Consider the following 19900-nt stretch of genomic DNA (forward strand, 5'->3'; position numbering starts at 1 on the left):
TCCAGAGGGGAGAGAATCTTAGCAGGCTCCATGCCCAGCACAGCACCTGACTCAGGGCTCCATCTCCTGACCTTGAGATCATAACCTGAGATGAAATCAAGAGTCAGACACTTAACTGCCTGAGCCACCCAGGTGCACCTCACAGCTTCTTCTGTGAAGTTATTTCAAACATTAGATTTTGTAGTAAAGTTCCTCTTTTTAACCCTATTAAAGTGCATTACATAGTAAATGCTGCTGCCAAATAAGGATCTTGCCCCCAAAACATATTTTTTTGCCTTTGTCAACATCTCGGGAAGTGGGTCTACAGTCTGCCTAGGTGTCCAAGCCAGCAAATTTGTCTTCTCTTTCTTCTTTGTCTCCTACATCCAATATGCTATCAATTTATTAGTAGTTTTATTTTCCTCACATGTCCCAAATCCATCTCTTCCCTGCTCCCATTGCCATTCCTTTAGATCAGATCCTCATTGTCTCTCACATGGAGTAGTATATGGCCTTCTAGATGGTCCTCTTGGCTGGAGTCTCCAGACCCTCCAACCCCGTCGTCCACACTACTCCTAGAATAACATGTCATTCCTCTGTTTAAAGATCTTAAGTGGCTTCTCATTGCTTTCAAGATATAATCCAAATGATGACACATGAAGTCTTTTGTTACATAGTTCCTGTTTACTTAACTTCATCCTCATTTTTTATTACTCTTCCAGTTTCACTGTCCTCCACATCAAACAGGAATACTTTGTAGTTCTAGGTTCAAATACATCATGTCAACATGCAGCATTCTGTGCCCTGATAGCTCTTCACCATTGCCTGCCTGGCTCTCTCCTGGTGTTTCTTAAGGCTGCAGCTCAGGGATGGGCTTCTCTGAAAAGCCTTCTTTGATTTCTTCATCTGGATTAGGTATCCTTCCTACATGACTCCATACCCTCTGCTTATCTGTTCTGTAGCATTTATCCCCCTGCGTGTGTCTGCCTTTGGCCGCCAATGGACTGAGTTTATTGTGAGTAGAGTCTAGTCTCTTATCACTGTGGCCCCATTATCTACTATAGTTCCTACAAATAGTTGATCATTAAAAAATGTGTTTGGGGTGAATAAATTAATAATCCCTAGGTCCTTGCTGGAATAATTTGAGAAAATTTTCAAGATTTATTTGCATTTTGAACAAATTGGTAGTGGAGAGTATAGTAACTAACTCCAATGATTGAATCTCTGCAGAATTTCATAACATTAGAACCTCACATAGATAACTATTTTATAAGTCTGTAATGGTGGCCCTGCCTATATCATATTTAAAAGACTTTTTAAAAATATTTATTTATTTGAGAGAGAGATTGTGGGAGAGAGAGATTGTGTGTGTGTGTGTGTGTGAGAGAGAGAGAGAGAGAGTACAAGAGGGGGCAGTCAGAGGGAAAGCAGACTCCTTGCCAATTGGGGAGCTTGATATGGGGCTCCATAATGGGACTCTGGGATCGTGGCCTGAGCTAAAGGCAGATGCTTAACAGACTGAGCCACCCAGGCAGCCCTAAAATGACATTTTAAAAAAGGTTTTATTTTTAAAGTAATCTCTACATTCAATGTGGGGGTTGAAGTCACAACCCTGAGAACAAGAGTTGCATTCTCTACTGACTGAGCCATCCAGGCACCCCCTAAAATGACTTATAGTGATTTTTAGAATGAAAGTTTTTTTTGCCTTTTTTTACTTAAACTCTCCCCCTATTTTTATTCTTCTATCATTATTAAAATGTTATATGATCTTTTATAGTCCTTAATTTATCCTACTTTTGATATCAAGAGAAAAATGTCTGATTAATTTCCCTGACCTGTTTTGTTCTTTAGAATCTGCCTATAAGTTAATCAGATTAAATGGGAAGGTAGTTGTTTGGGAATGAGGAAAAAGCATAAAAACTATTTTTTGAAAAAGAGACTCAATTATAGAGAACAAAGTGATGGTTATGGGGCGCAGGTACTTTAAACAGTTGATGGAGATTAAGGAATGCACTTGTTGCAATAAGCACCAGATATCATATGAAAGCATAGAATCACTAACTGTACACCTGAAACTAATATACTGTATGTTAACTCACTGTAATTTAAATAAAAACTATCATAAATAAATAAAAATATTTTAAAATAAAAAATAAAAAAATAAAAAAACTCCACAAACAAATCTTTTTAAAAACCCCAAGCAAAAGTAGTTATTTCTTCTCTCTCTGCCTATGTCTCCGCCTCTCTCTCTCTCTCTGACTATCATAAATAAATAAAAATTAAAAAAAAAAAAAAAAAAAAGGGATCCCTGGGTGGCGCAGCGGTTTAGCGCCTGCCTTTGGCCCAGGGCGCAATCCTGGAGACCCGGGATCGAATCCCATATCGGGCTCCTGGTGCATGGAGCCTGCTTCTCTCTCTGCCTATGTCTCCGCCTCTCTCTCTCTCTCTGACTATCATAAATAAATAAAAATTTTAAAAAAAGTAGTTATTTCATTTTTTAAAAAGAATTATATACTCATAGATATATAATATTTGGAGGCAGGATGGAAGTGTGTGCCTAATATATCTTTATTTTTATAGTATAGTTGGCCTTCAAACAACACAAGTTTGAATAGCATGGGTCCACTTATACAAGGACTTTTTTTTGATAACTATAGTATAGTACTATAAGTGTATTTCCCTTCCTCGTGATAATTTTCTTTTTTTATGATAATTTTCTTATGAACACTCTCTCTTCCCCAGCTAACTTTTTTGTAAGAATATATAATGCATATGATATACAAAATATGTGTTACATGTTTATGCTATTGATAAGGCTTCCAGTAAACAGTCAGCTATTAGTGATTAAGTTTTAAGGGGGCAAAAGGTATATGTGAATTTTCCACTGCCTGAGGGGTCAGCACCTCTGACCCCCATGTTGTTCAAGAGTCAACTGTATGTTATTTCATTTTTCTTTCTTACAAAGCTTCAACTTTCATTTGATATTTGTTTTTTGATTTTGATATTTGTGCCTCCTCATTATATGCATATTTTATATGTTTATTTTAAAATTGCTTCTAGGGTGATTGTGCAAGCTTCTTTTTGCTTATTTAACCTGCCACTAGCTGATATGGTTGATGCAGATTTACTGAAATTCAATCGGCAGTAAGTACATTTATTCAAGTATTAGCTACAAGAATATCAAGGTAAGACCTATCAGAGTCTGCCTGTTATATTGCCACTACAAATCACGTATCTAAGAGACAATCGTAAGAGGCATCATTGGGAATTAGAGAGCAGAACATAATATAGGATATTCATAATTGTTTGCCCTGGGCAACTTTTCCCTGCTTTTGAAAGGGCATCATAATTTTTTATTCCTCAGGTTCACACAGCCAATGCTACAACAGGATTAGATCTCAGAAACCAAAGTGAAATCTCAGCTTTATGTTCTATGTATTGCAGTATGCCTTATTACACTGGTTGTTAAGGCAAAATGGCCTTTGCTCTGTGACATTGCAAGAGTTAAAATTAAAAGCAAAAAAAGATCATCTTATCTTTTTTTTATTTTAGAGATTTTATTTATTAGAGAGAGAGAGAGCACACGCACACGCATGCACGCAGAGAAAGAGAAAGGGAGAGAGAGAGAGAGAGAGAGAGAGAGAGAACAGGGGCAGGGGAGAGGGAAAAGCAGACTCCCTGCTGAGCAGAGAGCCTGCCACACAGCTCAATCCCAGGACCCGGGGATCATGGCCTGAGCAGAAGGCAAATACTTAACTGACTGAGCCACCCTGGTGCCCTACATCTTATCCTTTTTTTACTTGAAAAGCTATAAGCTGATGCTGGTGAGGGTTTTTTTTTTTTTTTTTTTTGTATGGTTATAAGCTTTTTACATCAGTTATAAAATTCACATTATTGGTAAGTATGTTCTGATATGTGCCCTATTTTACAGATTAGAGAGGAATGTGTTATTTTAACACCAGTACATTCTAAATTTTTCTACAGAGCTAATAAAGAATGCTCTGTAGAAACATTTAGACTGAATGGCCTTTTTTTTTAAATGAAATTTATATTGAGAAACTCTTTGCCAATCCAGCTGCTTGAGTTCCTCTTTACATAATTCCTTTCCTTGTTTCAGGGTTTTGTTGCTAAGTTATGTTTGGATAAGCAAGATGGTGAGCTCCTTACATTGCAGGACCATGTCCTCACTTTCTAGTGTCTAGAAAAGTGACTGACTCAAATCACTTTTTTTAAACGAGTAATTTAACAAGAAGAAACCTCAGTTAACATCTTATAGTTCTCAAACTCTTTTTGAATGAGACTGGAAACAAGTAAATAAAATGTCTTAAACAGTTGGAAAGAAAAGGGCACCAACATTTACCACATGCCAGTCTGTACATGCATTATATGGTTCATTCAAGTCTCACACCGGCTTTGTGTGGTAGATATTATTTACTCCATAAATATGTATTGATTGCCTCCTAATGTGTGAGGCATTGTGGTAAATGCTGGAGATACAATATAGGAGGCCTTGTAACAGATTCCCTCTAAAACATACTCTCTCCTTTTTTTTATTTTTAATTTTTTTTTTAAATTTCTTATTTTATTTTATTTATGATAGGCACACAGTGAGAGAGAGAGAGAGAGAGGCAGAGACATAGGCAGAGGGAGAAGCAGGCTCCATGCACCGGGAGCCCGACGTGGGACTCGATCCCGGGTCTCCAGGATCGCGCCCTGGGCCAAAGGCAGGCGCCAAACCGCTGCGCCACCCAGGGATCCCTATTTTTAATTTTTTGAAAAAGATTTTATTTATTTATTTTAGAGAGAGAGAGAGCATGTGCAAGTGAAGGGATGGTGAGCAGAGGGGAACAGAGAGAGAGAGGGGAAAGAATCCCAAGCAGACTCCATGCTGAGGACAGAGTCCAACCCAGGGCTTGATCTTAACAACCCTGAGATCATGACCTGAGCCAAAACCAAGAGTTGGACACCCAATCACCTGAGCCACCCAGGCACTTCTTTAATTTTTAATTTTTTAAGTAATCTCTGCATCCAATGCTCAAACTCATGCCCCTGAGATCAAGAGTTGCATGCTCTACCAACTGAGCCAGCCAGGGGCTCCTAAAACATACTCTTATACACATTGCATGCTATATGCTTTTGACAAGTGGCTACTGTTAAGGATACTGTATTTTTTGCTGGCATTAAGCTGCATCCTTACCAAAAGTTAGTACTTTTTGTTTCAAATCTGTTAATGTCAGCTGTAACTGTTATTATAATGACATTATATAACTTAGAAACTATAAGGGTGATATGAAAGTTATTTCTATGAAAACTAAGTTGAATGCTTTATAAAGGTTTAACAAAGGTAAAATTAAATGAAATACTCTCAGATCTGATGTGATGAGAACTATAAATGTTTTTAGGAGAAAGTAATAAACCTAAAGCTATTGTGTACTCAGAATGCCTTGTAAACAACTTTAGATTCTCTCTATAACCGGCAGTAGAAACTGTAGATCATGTAATATGGATACTGTCCTTGCAAGAAAGAAGCACATCACTTTCACCTGTGGGCCCGTACTTGAAGAAAAAACCCAAAGGAAAGATTGATGAATGAGTACATTTCACTTAAAATAGTTAACTTCCCTTTTTCTAAAAAGGATTGTTTTGCTCTAGCCAACTGTCATCCTGATCATGTCAGATAAGAACTTAATACAATGAGCCAAAACAGAGGTAGACTTTACCCCTATGGCACTGGCAGCCTAGTGGGGGAGAGAGACAGCAGTTGTATTATAATATTATATCATCATACAACCATAGTTGTCCTCATTTTCAAGAAACTAATAGTCATGAGGGTATATTAACTTTCCCAAGGTAATATAACCAGCAGATTGAAGAACTGGGAGTGAAACCTAAATTCTTCCCATCAAATCAGACTTCCTGCAATTCTCTGGCTAATCTTTCTTCCCTTTCTTTTTTCTTTCTCCTTCCCTTTTTCTTGCTTTTTCTTCTCTTTCTCCTCTTTGGTTTCAAGGCATCCATCATTAATGGAACATGACAAGATTTCAGTTTAGTAAGTCAATACACTGGATTACTGTTTTTTTTTTTTAAATATGACATGACTTAATTATCAAAAATGATATGGCAGAATTCTTACTTAGAACACCCTTAAGTAATCCTTAATGAAATCTGGACTGAGAAACTTAAGTGTGAATCCCAGCTTTACTACTTACTAGGTGTGTGATTGTGGACAAATTCACCTATTCTCCTATCTCTAAAATAGGAGTGAAAATGTCTTCCTCATAGGACTGTTGTGAGGTTTACAATTTTTTTTTTTTTAAAGCAGGCTCCCTCCCAATGTGGGGCTTGAACTCATGGGTCCTGAGCTCAAGAGTCACATCCTCTACCAGCTGAGCCAGCCCCGGGCACTCCTGTTGTGGGGTTTAAATGACTTAACATAGAATAGGGTACATACAGCTCTCACTTATTGATTCTATTCAAGAATCTAGCTGTGTCTCTCTTTGATCTGTTTCTTCATTGAAAGAGTTTGGTTCGGGGTACCTGAGTGGTTCAGTCAGTTAAATATCTACCTTTGGCACCAGCCATTATCTCTGGGTCCCAGGATCGAGGCCTGCATTAAGCTCCCTGCTCGGTGGGGAGTCTGCTTCTTCCTCTCCATCTGCCTCTGTCCCTCTCTCTAATTATGCTCTCTTTCTCTCTCTCTCTCAAGTAAATAAATAAATACGTTAAAAAAAAAAAGAAAGAAAAAGTTTGATTCTTCTATCTTTATGACCACTACAACTGAGAAGTTAATATTCTATAACTACTATTTCTATTATTGTCTGATTAGGGTCAAGGAGGACTTATTGACGAAAAGGTCCTTGATATACACATACATACATATAATATATACACATACACACACACACACACACGTAATTTCTGTGTGATGCAGACCCATGCTATCTTTGTCTGTTTCAGGTCACCTCTTTCCTCAATGGTTTTTGGCATCAATGCTTTGTTTACAAAACCTGCTCAGTCTTTAGCTCCCATGATGATACTCTCTAAGCTAAAACAGTATGGATATGGAAACCCAGATAAAAGGTAGAGTAAAAATGCCTTTGAAATAATGTAAAGGAAATATGAAAGCAAACTCAGCCTTTTACATTGATTACTAGGCAATTGTTTTGGACTTTGGATATTATTTGTCATTGATTTTCAGATCTTGAGTAAGCTATAACAGAGTACTAATGTCAAAGAAATTTTCATAGGAATATCTTTAAGGGTGTTCTTTAAATATTACTGCAAATGCTTATATAATTCAAAGTAAACTGCATATTGATTGCTTTCATTTTTTAACTAAATCATTCATTCACAAATGTTTCTGAGGACATGCTATTATCTGCCAGGTTTAAAGGTGCTGGGGATATAAGAAGAATAAGGAGCCTCCAAGGATCCCCACAGATTATAAAACACTGTGATAAGGGCTCTACCAGAAGCATAAAATAGGGCACTGTGGTAATACAGAGAAGAGATTCCTACTTTAGTCTGCTTGGAGCAAGGAGTAAAGAAGAGGGGGTTCCTGAGCTGAGCTGAGTTTTGGAGGTTGAGTTGGATTTCCCCTCTTGAACCTTGAAGAACATCATTCCAGGCAAAGAAAACAGCATGGCAAATGTCTGAAAGCACGAGAGAACTTTTTTTTAAAAAAGATTTTATTTATTTATTTATTTATTTATTTATTTATTTATTTATTTATTTATTTATTTAAAGCAGAGGGGAAGGACAGAGGGAGAGGGAGAAGCAGACTCCCTGCTGGGCAGGGAACCTGACATGGGACTCCATCCCAGGACCCCAGGGTCATAACCTGAGTTGAAGGCAGATGCCTAACCAACTGAGTGACCCAGGTGCTGGAGAGAACTCTTAATAAGCTATTCACTTATTCACTCAACAAATGTCACTGAGAGCCTACCATGTCCTCTGCTCTGTGATAGGGTAGTGAACTGCAGTGAATAAACAGAGATCTGTGCCCTCATGGACTTAGTTCTAATGGGAGACAAGAAGATCAAAAATCAAATAAAATACATAATATGTTAGCTGGCAATAAGTTTTTTGGTAAAAATATGAAGTGGAATAAGAAAGTTGTAGAAAGCTCCATTTGTAATTAGAGTAAGGAAGGTGACATTTGAATAAATGCAGGGAGTTAGGAGGGCATCATGGAGGCTCTTGGGGAAGAGTGTTCCTGGCAGAAAACACAGCAAGTGCAAAAGAACAGAGGGATACCATACTTGGTTTTCTAGATCTCACAAGGGAGCCAGTATGGTTGGAGCAGAGTAAGCAAGAGGGAGGCCAGGTCTTGTAGGTCCCTGCAGCTCTGCTTCGTTACTTGGTTTCACTATGAGATAAATGGTGGTAGTGAGGCAGTGGAAGATTTGTTTATTTGTTTATTTATTTGTTTTATTATTTTTTTAAATATTTTATTTACTTGAGAGAGAAAACTCATGCAAGGCAGGGTGGGGGAGGAGCAAAAGGGAAGGGGAAAGAATCTCAAGCAGACTTGCGTTGAGTGCAGAGCCCCTCTCACAACCCTGAGATCATAACCTGAACCAAAACCAAGAGTTGGTCACTGAACCAACTGAGCCACTCAGGTGCCCCTATTTACTTTATTTCTTAGAGCAGTTTTAGAGTGACAAGAAAACTGAGCAGGAAGTGTAAAGTTCCTGTATATTCTGTCCTTCACCAGATAGAGACACCACCATATAAACATATCCACCTTCCCAGAGCGGTACATTGGTTACAATCAATGAAGCTACACTGACATATCATTATCACCCAAAGACCATGGTATGCATTTGGGTTTATTCTTGGTGTTGTACATTCTGTTGGTTTTGACAAATATATAATGACATTTATCCACCATCAAAGTATCCTAGAGAATAGTTTCATTGCCCTAAAAATCCTCTGTGCTTTAACTATTCATTCCATCCTCCATCTAACACCAACAACAAATAGTATTTTTGTCTCCATGATTTGCCTTTCTCAGAATGTCAGATAATTGGAATCATATAGCATGTAGCCTTTCCAGATAGGTTTCTTTCACTTAGTAATATGCATTTATGTTTCCTCCATGTCTTTTCATGGCTTGTAACTTATTTCTTTTTAGCATTGATTAGTATTCCATTGTCTGGATGTATACTTTATTTATCTATTCACCCACTGAGACATCTTGGTTGCTTGCAAGTTTTGGCAATTACAAACAAAGCTGTTATAAACATCCATACACAGGTTTTTGTGTGGATATATGTTTTCAGTTCCTTTGGGTAAATACCAAGGAGCATAATTGCTGAATTGTATGATAAATGTATGTTTAATGGTGTAAGAAACTACCAAACTGTCTTCAAAAGCAACTGTACCATTTTGAATTCCCATCAGCAAAGAAAGAAAGAGTTCTTATTGTTACACGTCCTCATCAGTATTTACTCTTGTCAATGTTTTGGACTTTAGCCATTTTAATAGTTATATATCTCATTTTAATTTGCAGTTTCCTAATGCTTTATGCTGTGGAACATCTTCTCATATGCTTATTTGCCACTTGTATGTCTTTGGCGAGGTGTCCAGGTCTTTTGCCCATTTTTAAATCAAGTTATTAGTTTTCTTTTTTTTAAAGATTTTAGGGATCCCTGGGTGGCGCAGTGGTTTGGTGCCTGCCTTTGGCCCAGGGCGCGATCCTGGAGACCCGGGATCAAATCCCACATCGGGCTCCCGGTGCATGGAGCCTGCTTCTCCCTCTGCGTATGTCTCTGCCTCTCTCTCTCTCTCTCTCTCTCTCTCTCTGTGACTATCATAAATAAATAAAAATAAAAAAATAAAGATTTCATTTATTTATTCATGAGAGACATGGAGAGAGAGGCAGAGACATAAGCAGAGGGAGAAGCAGGCTCCCTCTGGGAAACTTGTTGTGGGACTCGATCCCAGGATCCCAGGAACAAATGCTGAACCACTGAGCTACCCAGGTGCCCCCAAGTTGTTCATTTTTTTATTGTTGAGTTTTAAGATTTCTTTGCATATTTAGGAATATAATCCCTTATCAGATGTGCCTTTTGAAAATATTTTCTCCCAGTCCGTGACTTGTCTTCTCATCCTTTTGAAAGTGTCTCTAGCAGAGCAGAAGTTTTTGATTTTAATGAAGTCCAGTTTATCAGTTATTTCTTTCATAGATTGTGACTTTTCTGTTGTATCTGAAAAATCATCACTATACCCAAGTCACCCAGATTTTCTCCTGTGTTATCTTTTAGGAGTTTTATAGTTTTGCACTTTACATTTACATCTGTGATCTATTGTGAGTTAATTTTTGCAAAAGTGTGAGGTCTGTGTCTAGATGTTGCATGTAGATGTCCAGTTATTCCAGTACTGTGTGTTAAAAGACTTTTTTTCTCCATTGTATTGCTTTTGTGCCTTTATCAAAGATCAGCTAATTACATTTATGTGGATCTATTTCTGGCTTCTCCACTGCATTCTACTGATCTATTTGTTCTTTGCCAATATCATTCTATCTTGATTTTGTTGCTTTATAGTAAGTCTTTTCTTTTAAAAATGTTATTTATTTATTTGAGAGAGACAAAGAGAGCACAAGCAGGGGGAGGGACAAGCAGACCCCCACTGAGTGGGAAGCCAGATGCAGGACTTGATCCCAAGATCCTGAGTTCATGACCTGAGCTGAAGTCATATGGAGCCACCAACTGAGCCACCCAGGTGCCCCTATAGTAAGTTTTGATGTCAGGTAATGTCAGCCCACTGGCTTTGTTCTTCTTCAGTATTGTGTTGCCTGTTTTTAATCTTTTGCCTTTCCATATAAAATTTGGAATAAATTTGTTTATATACACAAAATAACCTGCTGGGATTTTGATTGAGATTGTATTACATCTATAGATCAAGTGAGGAAGTACTGACATCGACAATATTGAATCTTCTTATCCATGAACATGGACTATCTTTCCATTTATTTAGTTCATTTTTTATTTCTTTCATCAGAACTTTGTAATTTTCTTCATATAGATCTTATACATATTTTATTATATTTATACTTAAAAGTCATTAATTTTTAGGATGCTAATGTTAATGGCATTATGTTTTTAATTTCAAGTTCTACTTGTTTATCATTGATATATGTATGCAACGGATATACGTAAGCAACTGACTTTTGTATATTAACTTGTATCCTGCAACCTTGCTATAATTGTTTATTAGTTCCAGGAGGTTTTTGTTGTTGATTCTTCTGAATTTTCTACGTAGCCAAGGATTTTTTTTTAAGTTCTCTCACACCCCTACTGCCATTTTATTATAAACATTTTTATTTTCAAATATACAAAAAGTTGAAAAAGATGTATAGGGAAGACTTCTATATTCACCAGCTAGATTCAACTATTTGTATCTAACTATATTGTCTTTTTATTTTTTATTTATTAATTATTATTTTTAAAATATTTTATTTATATATTCATGAGAGACACAGAGAGAGGCAGAGACACAAGACTTCTATATTCACCAGCTAGATTCAACTATTTGTATCTAACTATGTTGTCTTTTTATTTTTTATTTATTAATTATTATTTTTAAAATATTTTATTTATTTATTCATGAGAGACACAGAGAGAGGCAGAGACACAGAGGCAGAGAGAAGCAGGTTCCATGCAGGGAGCCCAATGCGGGACTCGATTCCGGGACTCCAGGATCATGCCTTGAGCTGAAGGCAGGCACTTAACTGCTGAGCCACCCAGGCATCCTTAAATATATTGGTTTTATCATATATTGATCAGTGTATCCATCTTTCTATTTATGCATCAAACCATCTTGTTTTTCCTCACTTTTTATTATGAAAAATTTCAAACACACAAAAAAATTGAAGGAAAAATACAGAAAAACCATATACCCACTCCTTAGATTCAACAATTATTAACATTTTGTCATATTTGCTTTATCTGTATCTGTACGTGTATGTGTGTGTTTTTTTTTTTTTTTAATTTTTATTTATTTATTTTATGATAGTCACAGAGAGAGAGAGAGGCAGAGACACAGGCAGAGGGAGAAGCAGGCTCCATGCACCGGGAGCCCGACGTGGGATTCGATCCCGGGTCTCCAGGATCCCGCCCTGGGCCAAAGGCAGGCGCCAAACCGCTGCGCCACCCAGGGATCCCGTATGTGTGTGTTTTGTTCTCTTAACTATTTCAAGGTTACGTTGCAGATATAGTGGCAGTTCATACATCTTAAAATGTGTACACATCTTATACTTTAGCATACATCTCCTGGAAATAAAATCATTCTGATTGGAGAGTTTTTATCAGAGTAATGATCTGATTTGACTTACCCTTTAACAGCATTCCTCTGGCTGCTGTGTTGAGACTAGACTGGATGAGGGAGAGGAGTAGGATATAGAAACCTGTGTTCAGTAATATATGGTATTTCATGCTGATGGCAGCTGGAGGGAAGTGAGACTGGAAAGGTAAAAAGGACCTGATGTAAAGGATTTGTATGCTATATTTAGTTCTTAATCTTTGGTTTCCCAAATATGATGACTTTTTAAACTTTTGTTGTATGATTACTTTCTGTACTATTACTTGGTGAATATTTTTCTTTAATTATGAACTTAAAAAATCTTACATGTCATAAGAAAAATTATACAAAAATATTCACAATAAGTTTCACTCTTTTCTAACCCAAAACACTTAACCAGGGATGCCTGGGTGGCTCAGAGTTAGGCACTACCTTCGGCCCAGGGCATGATCCTGGCTGGGGTCCTGGGATTAAGTCCCACATTGGGCTCCCTGCATAGAGCCTACTTCTCTCTCTGCCTATGTCTCTGCCTCTCTCTCTCTGTGCCTCTCGTGAATAAATAAGTAAAATCTTAAAAAAAAAAACATAAAAAACAAAAGCATTTAACCATGAAAATAAAAAGAAAAATGTGTGACATGAGAAAATCATCGTGTGTACTACCAGGAGCACAGATACTGTTCTTTAGGAAACGCTGCTGTAAATAAAGGAAATCATTGGAAGTTATTAAGCTGGGGAAAGACATAACCTGAATTCTGTTTTAGAACATTCTGGCAGTCACATTAAGCAAGGATTAAAGGGGGACAAAAATTAAAGGTTGGTTATGTAACAAGTGCTTTGGATACAAAAGTAAATGAAATAGGTTGTTGCCACTAAGGAGCCTACTTTAGTAAAGGGAGATAGACATGAGGACAGATAACTTCAGCATGGAGTGGTAGCTACTATATTTAGAAGTATATACAAGATATAATGGTGGCTACAAGGTGGGTATGATTAACATCTCCTCAGAAACCAAGTCCAGGCTTTACAAAGGAAAAGATTCTTCAGCTGGGTTTCAATGGAGGTGTTAATACTGTGAACGGAGATCGGAGGTAGCCAGGAAAGAGTAACGGTACAGGCAAAGCATGGACATATAAAACAACAGGATATTCACTCAATAAACATTTACTGAACACTTACTGTATACATGTCCTATGTAAGCCCTAAAGCACAAAAAGACAAGAGATACAGCCCCTACTCTGAATAAGCTCAACGTCAATTATAGTAAAAATCATAATGCTATGTGTTAGGTATTATTGTTAGATGTAAGCATGGGATGCTGTATACCTAGCTAAGCATGTAATTCAGACTGGGTAGCAAAGAAGTTATCTCTCAGATGAATCTTAAAAATGTAGTAGGAGTCTGTGCAAGTACAGAGGGGCATAAGATCATGTGACATGTTTAGGGGAACAGTAAATGGTATAAGAAGGGCTTGAGAAGTGTGGATTTGATTCTAAAAGAAATGCAATATTGTTATTATTAAACCAAGGAGTAGTAATATCAGATTTCCTCTTGAAAACAGCACTCTGCATCGTGGAGAATGATTTGAAGGGAGGTTAGCTGAATTATAATGAAAGAATAGTTTGAAGGCCAATGAACTGCTTTTCTATGAGAAACGCTGGTGTGGGCCTGGACTAAAGCAAAGTAACATGGAAGGGAAGGAAGAGATTCACATGAGAGAGATTAAGGAGTTAGAATCAATAGAAGTCGGTGATACTTGGTTATAGAGGCATGACTCACAACTGAGTAATCGTGTGTTAAGAAATGAGTTCAGTATACACAGGAAGTGAATGTGGACTGTTTGGGATGGCATTCCTTCTGTAGAATTTGAAGGCACTCTTTCTCAATCTCAGCTATTATATCTATGATGTGAATGTTTTCCACCTGCACTGAGGAAGTTGCTTGAAATCTAGGTAACAAAAGTCTCAAGCAGTGTTGTGGAAGAAAGCCATGATGGCTGAAAGGGGAGAGGAACAGAATCTGGGGTAGAAAGGATTCAGCTCATTCACCGATAGATGTGAGAGAATGCAGGAAGAAGGGGTGCATTTAACCTGTGCCCCTATAATTTTAAGAATAGAGGCCCTGAAGTTATGTTTCTCATTGCACATTAGAGACACTTGGAACTTGAAAAGTCATGATGTCCAGGCCTTGCTAGCTTATTCTACGGTATAGTTAACATGGAGAACCTAGAGATTTACTTCCTTGGAAACAGAGGCTATAGAGATTAATTCTTATTGACTTGGGCATGGACACGTTGACAACCAGACACGTTGGCAAACTAGTCTTCTGGTCCGGTAAGCATTTTTAGAGGTATAAACTTATTTAGGGCACTCAAGTATCATTTATCTTTGAGTGATAACTTAACATTTGGCATCTGGTGGCCTTACACAGCTCATGGTAATCTGAAAGTGCCAGATTACCTCTGACTGAAGTCCAGAGGCCAACTGCACACTTAACAGGAAATAGGTGATCAGAGAGTGATTTGAGATTCACGGTATGATGAATTTAGCAAATGTCTATTTGAAATAAATTTCATGCTTGTTAGGAAGTTTTCTAATATCTGATTAATATTTTACTCTTACAATATGCAGACTGTATGGTTCAGGGGTATTCTTCTTGTCCCTGCCATTTTTGAAAGATGATTGGTGATTTATTGATACAGCTAGAGAAATTTGGTTCTAAGGGGCATATTATTTTACTGAGTTTAATAAACCTATTTTTTTTCTCATCGACCCAAGGATATACTACTACTTCATAGCCTATAAATGTAGCAGTTAGTTTATTGTTAATGGAGATTCATAAATGAGGAACTTGGGCAAGAAAAGCAATGTATAATCTCTTCCAATTATAGAGAACAAGGTACTTCATGTCATAATATTGGAAATTGATTATCTTAATTATTTTATACATGTAGTTTCAATTAAAAATGCAACAAAGTCCATACTTTTCACACAAAAATGACAAATTCTAGTATATAATAGAAAAAAGGCTATTCCTTCTATTTGGCCAATTAAGCATGCTTGCATTCTTTTGTCAGGAAACATTTATGGAGTACCTAGTAGGTGTTAGCACTGAGCTGGGAGCTGAGATAAAAAGAGTCGTAAGGCATGATGCCTTTCTGCCTTTCTGGAACTCACATGGTATTAGTGGGTGAGGCAGATGGGAAACAGAAAGTCCAGTACAACAAGCTAGGTCCACGGTTGTGATAAGCAGAGTGTAAGAGGAACACATGCTGGGCACTTGGCTGCTTCTTACAGGATGCATACTGACTCCATGTGGTAGCACTGTCTTCTAGTCCTGGCCAAATTCTTGCTGCTTGATAAGACATTCTGGAATAGAAAGATGCATTTCCCCAGTAGTCAAAATCTGCCAGTTTATTTGTTGAATTACAGTGTCATCTGTGGATACTCTGCAGGAAACCCAAACAAAATCCATTACTTAAAAAATAGTCTTCTAGGTCTGCAATATATTCAAGTGTGTTTTTAGATGTTGTAAATGAAGCTTCCTCTTTGTTTCTCTTTTGTCTGAAAAGCCTCACAAGACTTCAAAAATTACACTAGCAACAAAAGTTTAGAAAATGACTTTTCTCTTAATGATGTAGTAAATAATACTGTCTTAAACTCCAGCAAGGAAGCAGATCAAAAATGAATTGCTTCCAGATGAATAACAGACAAATAACAAATGATCTCAATGCTTTGTCTTTTAAGTAATGAACATATTCTTGATATTTAATTATATGTAGTTAATCATTAAAATCAATTTTAAAGCTTGTTTTTTGAAAATAAGGCTTTCTATAGTGATTTACTATAGTAACAGCCTGGAAATTCTCAGGCAAGGACTCTCTTTTGCTTGTTTAATGATTTCTGTTTCATGTTATGACTAAATCAGTGGTTTTATTCAGTACAAAAGATTAGGTTACCTAGACTAGAAATGAGCTAGTCCTACATATTATACTTGGTGCTGGTGGATTTCGAAAGCTATCAATTCAATATCATGCTGTTAATTCTGCTGTAGTTCTGAAATACTTATTGTAAATTCCTTGGTTAATATTTTTACATATTCTTGACCTATGTAGCCACTGGAGCATAGAGACTTGAATAGGGAAAACAAACGAAAAACCCCTTCTCTGAAGAGCTCATGCAGTGTACTATAGGATCACTAGAAGAGCAGGAAATAGTCAGTAGGTAGGCCACTCCACGTATTCAGAGCCTCAAATTTTAAGATTTGACTTCCTCCTCCCCATCACTGTTTATTTGGGAATATAGGATTAAAAACACATATAAAATATTACAGCTGCAAAGAAGTGTGTACATATAAGCATATACATTTGTTGGGGTTGCTAAAATAAATATTGGGATAATCAGTCTTTAACAATGTTCTATACTAAGTCCATTTGCCACATATCCAAACAGGAGCCTTTGTAACATTCTAAATTAAGAGCATTTGGCCCAAAAGATTATGATTGAGGATAAATCAATTTACTAATGGTGTGTCAGAAATGGGATTATGATGTAAGCTTATGTGGAGGAAACTCTTTCCACAAGTTCATAGGACCGCAATAATATATATCCTTTGTTTTACCGTGGAATTACCAATGATGGTGATCTCTTCCCCATTGTTCACTTCTTTTCCTTTTATGTAAGGGTGATAACCTTCCATTGCAAAAGGACCACCTAAAGAGAAGATTATGGCCAAAGAAGGAGATAATCAACCTCAGGGTTTTTTTTGTTTTTGTTTTTGTTTTTGTTTTTGCGGGGGGGGGGGGGTTGTTTTTGTTTTTGAGAAATATTATACTGCTGTTTTTTCCAATTAGTCTTTAGAAGACTAATGTGGAAACGTTAACAATATCCCCAACCTCTGGCAAAGAAAAACAGGTGAATAGGGAGTTAGATCCTTACATTTCCACATCAGCAATGTGATCATATCAAGCTGTTAGAGTTCTTGGTATTTGTTATAGGTCACTTATTTTCATTGATACCTTCTGAATTAATTTTCACAGAAAGCATATGACTCTTCTTTAAAAAATTTTTTTTTTCTGGAGTGTCTGAGTGACTCAGTCAGTTAAACACCCAACTCTTGATTTTGGCTCAGATCATGATCTCAAGGTGGTAAGATTGAGTCCTGTGATGTGCTCCATGTTCTGCTTGAGATTCTCTCTCTCTCCTCCTTTTTCCCCTCCCCCTGTACATGCACTCTCTCTCAGTAAATACATAAATAATAAAAAATGCTTTTTTCTCTTCTGATAAATTCATATTATAAATACTACTTTCTCTTGGAGAGATTTTTAGTTCAGATCTAGATAAGAAACTCAGCTCCAAACTCACTAGGTGTGGAACTTTGAGCAATTTAATTAACCTAGTTAAACCTTAGTGTCTTCTTCAGGGTTATTGTGAAAATTTGTAGCAATGACAAAAAAGTGTCAAACAGGGCCAGGCACATAGTAAGCCTATAATCTATGTGACACCATCATTATTCCTTTTTTTTTAAAAATAAGATTTTATTTATTTATTTTGAGAGAGAGAGTGAGAGAGCATGAGTGGGGTGGGGAGGAGGGAGGCAGAGGGAGAGGAAGAAGCAGACTCCTCGCTGAATAGGGAGCCCCATACAGGGCTCCATCCCAGAGCCCTGGTATTAAGACCTGAGCTGAAGGCAGATGCTTAACCAACTGAGCCACCCAGGTGCCCCAACCATTATTATTCTTACAAGGGTCTCATCTGGCTGACCCTAGAAAGGAGAAGTTCCCTTTCTATTCTTTAGGTAGCAACGAATTATGTGGAATCAAAATTTCCCAATTCTAATTCAAAAGCATCTGTATTGCCACAAAACAATATTATGGTTTAGCAAGTGTAAGCTAAAACAAGAAAATGAAGAAAAAGACCCCAAACAGCAATATTTTAGAATGTTATGACCTGTTAGGTAGGTGTTTTTTTCTTTTGAAAGCAGAACATTATAGGAGAAAATTGGGTGCAAAATTTTTTTCCATAAGCAAGAGGTGCAATTGCTATTATTATTATAACATTAAAGATATTTGTTGATTGTCTCTGCCTCCACTACAATGTACACTTTGTTGATGGTAAGGATTGTTGTTGTTTATACTGCAAGCACCTAAAACATTAAGTGTGCAGTAAATATTTATTGAGCAAGCAAAATTATAAGCGGGGCTTAGGAATTATTCTTCTACCAGAGATTCACTCAAAAAATGTGAAGTTTGGAAAGCATAAAAGCCCTACTGGTCAACAGTTTCAACCATATCCAGGTAGAGTGAACATAATATGAGAGAGGAAAAGAAATTCTTTAAATCCTGGGCATCCTTCCGAGATTAGAATTACATTTTATTTTTTATTTTTATTTTTGCTTTTTGTAGAATTACATTTTAAAAGAAAGAGTGAATCTTAAGAAAAAAGCAGAAAGACCAGGGAGATTTTTGAAGAGCATCAAATGATTCAACAAAGTAGTGAGGAAATGACCTTTGCTTTGGAGTGCATGAAACATTAAAATGGTTTCAGTAATAAGGTGTCTCTGAAAAGCACTAGGTCTGAAACCACATGTAGTAATCAAATCGCCTTACTCATTTAAATGTTCATCCCCCTGCCTTTCCTTGAGCTTCTAGCCTAATAAAGCTTTCTCTCTGCAGTATTGTTAGTGTGATCACAGGAGGCTTTGCTTCCACAGATTACCACAGGTGTTCCACATGGGCCTTCTCACCATGCAAAAAAGACAAAAGACGATTTTGTCTTGGAGTTCGAATATCTCCTAGAAGGAACCCTGGGCAGCTGGAATCCAATTTCTTGATATTTTTGAAACTGGGATCTGTTATAACTAGAAAATGCCAAAGGATAATGGGCTCCTGCTGCTAACCAAACACTCAGATAAAATGCACAGAAGTGCCTCAGCCAAGGACAAACAGGTCTTTTCATAAAACACTGGGCTTCTGAGCACATATTGTAGTAATTCTGTGACTAGCTGTTTATGGTCATGGCTCTGTGGTTCTCTTCCCCTTGAAAGGTCTTGATTAGGCCAATTCCTTTCTTCTTTGTGTTTGAGAAATGTGTGATGTAGGCCGCTTCAAACTGGAACTTGGGTTTCCATTACCTTGTTGGCATCTTGTACCCGTTGTCAATCTAGTTATCTCATCCGGTCTGTCTTGTGGCTCTGGTTAGTTAACAGTCAAAGGTGGTGAGACAGGCATGTACACACCTACAACATCACATTCAAAAGTACAACCATGACCTTGTCTTCCAATCAAAATCTGTGCTCAGCTGTTTCAAACCTCCTGTGTCCTTGTTAGTAATGGCCAATTAGAAATCAGTGAATCCTTTCCCTGTAATGGTCAGAGGCTGCCAATTTATGGTAATGTGGACATAAGTGCCGATGGGAAAGGTACATTATTCAGGGCAGTTTGGCTGTGACACCCAATGAGTACAGGCTAAATTAAATAAAATGGAGCTTGCCAGCTCCTAAAACTGAAAAGTCAGGCAGAAGTAGATCTGGGTAGGTACTCGGATTATGATAGTGAACCTGTTTTATCTGTCCCTGACTTTCCCTCTATGGAGTGGAGCTTTTTACCACACAGCAGCAAGGT

At 37.3% G+C, this 19900-nt stretch overlaps 1 protein-coding gene across 4 annotated transcripts in view; it reads left to right on the top strand.

The window, feature by feature from the left end:
- The window catches only part of LOC140638561 (transmembrane protein 180-like), a 37996-nt gene that overhangs the window by 15721 nt on the left and 2375 nt on the right, over positions 1 to 19900 (top strand). For all 4 annotated transcript variants that reach the window (XM_072836145.1, XM_072836146.1, XM_072836147.1 and 1 more), the window contains 2 exons: positions 3040 to 3123; positions 6937 to 7059. In XM_072836145.1, the coding sequence (XP_072692246.1) occupies positions 3040 to 3123; positions 6937 to 7059 (207 nt within the window). The remainder of the gene's footprint in view (positions 1 to 3039; positions 3124 to 6936; positions 7060 to 19900) is intronic.

Source organism: Canis lupus, chromosome 8, assembly GCF_048164855.1.
Source record: "Canis lupus baileyi chromosome 8, mCanLup2.hap1, whole genome shotgun sequence".
Lineage (NCBI taxonomy): Eukaryota > Metazoa > Chordata > Mammalia > Carnivora > Canidae > Canis > Canis lupus.